The sequence below is a fragment of the Cetorhinus maximus genome, chromosome 9, assembly GCF_964194155.1.
Source record: "Cetorhinus maximus chromosome 9, sCetMax3.hap1.1, whole genome shotgun sequence".
NCBI classification, from domain to species: Eukaryota; Metazoa; Chordata; class Chondrichthyes; order Lamniformes; family Cetorhinidae; genus Cetorhinus; species Cetorhinus maximus.
This window is the reverse complement of record NC_135887.1, coordinates 126,457,434-126,463,712: the sequence shown is the minus strand read 5'-3', so window position 1 is coordinate 126,463,712 and position 6,279 is coordinate 126,457,434. Positions and strand designations below refer to the sequence as shown.

Sequence of the window (6,279 nt, the reverse complement as noted above, 5' to 3'; positions counted from 1 at the left end):
CTGGCATTTGAGTAACAGCATTGTGGCTCTTAGCATATTGTGCTTTGGACGAAGTTTTTAAAAAAAAATCTCTTCTTTTTGTTAAGGTTCCTGAGCTGGAGTGAAAACAGAACCAGAACCGTTTGGTCTGAATGTTTCAATACCATTGCATTGAATGAGGAAAACTTTTAAGCATAATTTCACGGTGCATAATTTTGCAATGCATAATTTTGTAACTCAATTTTGATGAAGTGCTCAAAATCAGGAAGAGTTTTGATAGGGTACATAAGGGGAAACTGTCCCCAGTAGCAGAGGGATCAGTAACCAGAGAATGCAGATTTACAAGGTAAGATGAGGAAACTTCCTTCAAATGCAGAGAGTTGCTATGATCTGGAATGCAATGCCTTGAGGGTTGCTGGAAGCAGATTCAATAATGACTTTCAAAAGGGAATTACTAAAGGGACTAACTTATTATCTGAGTTTTCTGATAAGATAAAAAGTAATGGGCAGAGAGGAAAGTACAGAAAACATAGCTCTCAAGAGTTGTTCAGTTGCTTTGTTCCACCTTCACTTTATCTAATACCAAAGATTGGCAGAAAAAGATTAAAAGTAGCAGGAGGTTGAATAAATAAGCATTCATTTTATTGAATCAGGAATAATTTAAGACTGGTACAATAACTAGATTTATTCCTCAAATGAGGCATGGTCTTGTACAGGCCATCGAATCCAATGAGTGACCAGGACTTGATTCAAATGGGATGACACAGCATACAGTACACAAAATACTCATTTCCTAGTGTTTTAAAAATGGCTAGAAAATTCATCAAAATGCATCACTGTAATCAATTATTTACAATTTATGTTACAATGAAAAAAATGTACATCATATTAAACACATTCAAAACAACTGCTCCACTTAGGTCACAAAATCCTACAAATAGTTTTCTATTGAACAACCATGTGAAAAATCATCACAAGTAACAAACATGGGTTTGGTACAATAATCATTACCATGATCAGCATTTCATTTAAACAGATTTCCCAAAATTTACAGAAAACACCATCTAGAAATCAAGCCAAAGCCATATACAAGTCTCCTTCAGCCTGTACAATTGTTGGCAGTTTTCAAAAAAAAAGATTTTTTTTTGGCTTCCGTTAAGAATCAGCATGAACATTGCATAGCCTCTTAAACTTAGAACACTATTAAACAACCGGACACCGTGATGTGAAGGGAAGTAAAGAAAGACTTCTGGAAGCATTAAAAAAAAAATACAAATCTGAACAAAAAAAGAATACGCTCAGAAGCAGTTTAATCGAGCACTGGCTCACGCCCTTTCACCCATTCTGAGCTGAGCAATTTCCATCACAGTTTCAATGCAACAATTGAAAAGATTGTGACCAGGGTACCGTAACAACAGGATTATGGCAGCATAAACAAACCCATTGAGGTATAGAGAAATACACTGGTCAGCCAAAATGTATAAACACCAGATTTTGTGTTAATGCATCACATAAAAGCAGGGGACAACAGCACGGCACAACAAGCACTCCAATTAAAAATCTATTACTCAGTCACTGGATGATTTCAATATTTATACATCATTATCTTTGTAGTGTCCATCAAGAATTTTTTTTTTTTTTTGCAGCGATAGTATCGTCTTTCGTATGAAAGGTCCAAATTTGCAGTTTAGCGATTTACCGTAGTTGAATTCACTGTCACAATACAAACACTATAAAGCTGCGGACTGATTATGAACCAAGAAACCATTGATTTTCCTCCTTGTTTGTCTTGCTTCTGACAAATGACTCGCTTATCATTTGAACCAACACCAAATCAAAAAAAAACTCGGTTCTTTTTATGTTTTGAGATGAAATTCCAGCCCTGTTTTCGGAACAATACAAAACAAATGGCGAAGAAAAGCAACAGGAAAATTAGTATAAAAGAGAGAGCGAGAGTAAGGCATCATTTATTTCCAGCACCAGACGTTGTAAAAAGGCTTGCGTGGATTTGGCTGAAGGATTGCGTTTCTTCGCTGAGGTACAGCTCAATCCAGCTTTTCTTTTGTGTTTTTGCAAAGAAAAAGTGCAATTCCAGTGGAGGTGTTATCAGTCCTGGTGAGGAGACAAGCCTTAGTAACAATCAAAATGTGTGTGCGTGCGTTTTCAATAAGGAAAGTGAGAGGAGGAGAAAATGGGGGTCTTCAATATTGATTTCTGGCTCAACCAAGCGTCCCAGAGTCTGTTTCTCACGGTCTTGAAAAGTACCGCCCATCCTTTCGACAGTCGGCTATTGGTCAATCGTTGAAGAAACCTAAACATTTTCTACGTTGACTGGTGTAGACTGTGGATGAAATTGAGACCAAACTCTTGTGCTTGGCTTGTTTGTATTTTTTTTTAACCCAGCCGGCTGCAAAAAAGCAACAAGGTTGGGTAACATAGCACCAAAACCACCTGGAGTTGAGAGGGTTTGCATCCACCTCCCTATCCCCGACCCCTCGCTCTCCATTATTGAAGGAGTTGGTTGGAATGTCCAGTGACTGCTGACTGTTTGGTTGAGAGCAGCATAGGATAAATCTTTCCAAGACAGTACATGGCACAATGACGTCAGTTCCATACCTTTTAAAATCAGGTGTCGCTACTTTTGTATGCAGTGTACAACATTTCTTCATTGGCTTGGCATAAATGCCTCCAGCAATTTAATGAAGAAATAGTGCAGTTTGAGTTTATAAAACAAAACAGGGGGGGGGGGGGAAAAGCCCAAAATTTAGTCTCCCTTGGGTGACCTGCACCCACCAGGATTTCAATATGTTAAATTGAATTAAAGTGTCTTGTACTTGAAGACCCATTTCTTTTTAAACTGAAGCTTCTATCCGACAAAGTGAGCAACCGAGTTATTGATCGTTTGTTTCCTCCTCTGAGTCAAGTATTTAAGTCCTCACGTTCCGTGGAAATGTTCAGAGGAATGTTGGACAGAAGTGACAGATTATTTTGGCAGAACACTTGATCAAAGAGTGGATTCTAGAGATGAATCGAGAATATCATCATGATGGCTGTTGCTGTTCGAGTCACTGTCGTAGCTATGGGGACTTGAGTAATTTGCAGCTTCTTGTAACCTCATTAGCATATTCATCTGGAAAGGAAAAAATAATTGAATATGTTCAGTATGTTAGAACACAAGAAATAGGAACAGGGATAGTAGACCAGATGGCCCATCGAGCCTGCTCCGTCATTCAGTATGATCCTGGCTGATCTTGGGCTTCAACTCCACCTCCCTGCCTGTTCCTCATATTCCTTGATTCCCTGAGAGACAAATAATCTGTCTATTAGGTCCTCATTGAGCACTGAAGCTCTCACAGTTTATTAATGAAGAGAGATTGCCTGTGTAGAATGTCAAGAGTCATAAATTGCAGGGAATTCTTTTGGGCATATGCACTTGTTAGTGATTTTTCTTAGTCTTTGCACCAAAGCACTATAAATAGCATGCTCTCATCCAATGGGTCTAAAGCAGTTTTAAAGGAAAAAGCTATATTATCAAATTATTCCCAGCTACAAGACCCTTTCGTGCAGCCCTCTACGTCCTCATTTCACAGTGAAGTGAGCATCCTAGAGCGATGCCGCTCACTAGGTGTTTTAGATCATATGCATTTTTTTTAAAAGACAGCTAGAAAATGTTTATTAATAAACAGGCCTGAATTTTGCAGTCAGTGGCGAAGTAACAACACTCGCATTTATTTTAAAAAGGGTCTGAAATATTTAAATTTTCTTTTGAAGGAATGAGATTCCACTCATACAAAATGAATGTTTAGGGCCAGAGAGATTGTTCAGGAGTATGACTTAGTATGCTGTTTAAAAGTTCAGTAATTCCTAATTGAACAAAGCTTAAGCTTTTCATTGGTTTTTAGAGTGAGGATAGTGGATAATTTTTAAGTTCTTGCCCATCAGTGACTCCATAAGTGGAGACTGCAACAGCAAACCCTAATGACCTCACTGACAGCAACGTTTAGATTCTGTGTTGTGCAAGTGAGGATGCCAGAAGTTGTTGTCATTTTACCCAGTAATAACAGTGATCGCTGACAGCTTCATTACTACATGTACATCTAATCCCTCACCTCTCTCCCATAGCCAGAGTGTCTGACCTTGGAATGCACAAATTGCCAACCTCCACCTAATCCCTCAGCTCTCCCACTGCCTGTGTACATCATGGAAATGTGTGCTCACTGCCCATCATTTCCCAATGTGTAAGTCTGGTCAGCAATAATCCCCAGGTTAGCACAATATGACCTTTAATACTGAAAAATAACAGGCTTGAACCATGCATGGCAAAGCAACAGGTTAAATATTGGAGGCTGCGGGCATAGAAAACTAAACAATTTAAGTAGTGCCAAGGGCAATGCCATGCTACTATCTGAGGATCCAGTTACAGACATCAATCAATGAAACAGTACCCAGTGCTAGTGTAGGAGATCATGACTATGGATGTTTTAAACAGACATTTTATCATTTCTTTACTGAATTAAACCTTGCTTCTCCATTGTTTGTCAGAGAGATCAGACAATTGATTGCAGAAGCAAATGTATCTTGTTGGGCCGGATCTTCCGAGGAATGACAATCGCCATCGGATTGCCACTTGCTCCTGTTTACTTACTTTGCACCGGAGCTCCACATTTCTCGCATGGACTTCAGGACTGGGCTGCCTGAGAAATGTGGAGCGTACCTGCTCCTGGAGTCCTTTGTTTCGAGAGCAGGATTGTTGGGGAAGCCAAGCCGCACACCTCTTTTACAGCACTAGCTGCCGTATACCGCTAAGTTTAAATATGCCAAAGCCACTTTGACAGGCTAGGAAAGAAATTAAGTCTGCAAGGCAAGTGGGTGAGGTGGTAGGGTGGCAGGTGGGTGGGTGAGGGGATAGGTTGGCAGGTGGGTGGGTGAAGGGGTAGGTTGGCAGGTGGGTGGGTGAGGGGGTAGGGTGGCAGGTGGGTGGGTGAGGGGGTAGGGTGGCAGGTGGGTGGGTGAGGGGGTAGGTTGGCAGGTGGGTGGGTGAGGGGGTAGATTGGCAGGTGGGTGGGTGAGGGGGTAGGTTGGCAGGTGAGAGGGTAGAGTGGCAGGTGGGTGGGTGGGGGGTAGGGTGGTAGGTGGGTGGGTGAGGGGGTAGGTTGGCAGGTGGGTGGGTGAGGGGGTAGGGTGGCAGGTGGGGCAGGGTGACTGGTGGGTGGGTGAGGGGGTAGGGTGGCAGGTGGGTTGGTGAGGGGGCAGGGTGACTGGTGGGTGGGTGAGGGGGCAGGTAAGTGGGTGAGGGGGTAAGGTGGCAGGTATGTGGGTGACTGGGTAGGGTGGCAGGTAAATGGGTGAGTGGGTAGGTGGGATGAGGGGTTCAGGAGGATAGTTAGTCGGTGGTATGGGGGGTGTAGTCATGGGATCGGGGGTATGGTTGAGCGTGTAGTGAGGAGTGGGAGGTAGTTGGATGGGGGGAAACGGTCAGTAGTATAGTTATCCAGGAATTAGAACTGGTATTAATCCTTCTAACGTTTCCTGGGTAGCTATCCTGGTAAGTGAGTTGGAACCATGTGAAGTCTCTGACTTTAACTCAGAGTTTTGAAGGGTTCCAGACAATGGAAGTTGAAACTTCCCAAGCAATTCCCATGGAGTCCTTGCATTGGGACTTCCAAGGGGTCTTCCAGCGCACCTTCTGGGGTATGACCATCAGGAGGCCGCAAGGTCGGGGCCAAAATCTTTTCCTCCCCTTAAAGCATTGCTCAAGCCTTGTATCTCAATAAAATGGCAAGAAAATAAAATAGTCTCATGGCCAAAACACCCAGGGTACAAATTAATTTACTTTTAGGATCTCTCAGGCTCAGAAGTTTGTTGCCATAGTTACTGCACTCACAAGGGGATCTCCCTCGGCGTCACTCTGTTGAGCCTGTTTACTGCAACCGCCTTCCCGTGTTAGTATAAATCCATCAAAGCCTACATCTTCAGGTCTCAGCTGTAACAGAGGGGGCCACTCATGTTGCTGTGGGGTGGCAACCCATGGGTATGTATCCATCACCCACTTGGCTGGGTCCTCCCAAGGAACTCGTCTTCCGTACAGCTACAGAACAGGAAAGATTGATTACGTTTCAAGGAAACCAGGGAAAGAGCAAAAGAATCCTTTTAAATGCATTTTAACTGACCAACACTAAAGCTATCCTCAGAACCACACAAAGTAACAACTGAGTAAATCTTAAAGCATGGGACAATAAATAAAAATTAACTCACATTGAACAGTAATGGTGAAAAGGTATTAACTAATTAGCAGACAGA

At 42.4% G+C, this 6,279-nt stretch overlaps 1 protein-coding gene across 3 annotated transcripts in view; it reads right to left on the bottom strand.

Moving 5' to 3' along the window:
* Window positions 1-599: 599 nt before the first annotated feature.
* nav2a (neuron navigator 2a) overlaps window positions 600-6,279 on the bottom strand; it is a 465,240-nt gene continuing 459,560 nt past the window's right edge. For all 3 annotated transcript variants that reach the window (XM_078549510.1, XM_078549511.1, XM_078549512.1), the window contains 2 exons: window positions 5,864-6,067; window positions 600-3,109 (listed from right to left, as the gene is read on the bottom strand). In XM_078549510.1, the coding sequence (XP_078405636.1) occupies window positions 2,984-3,109; window positions 5,864-6,067 (330 nt within the window). In that variant the 3' untranslated portion in view covers window positions 600-2,983. The remainder of the gene's footprint in view (window positions 3,110-5,863; window positions 6,068-6,279) is intronic.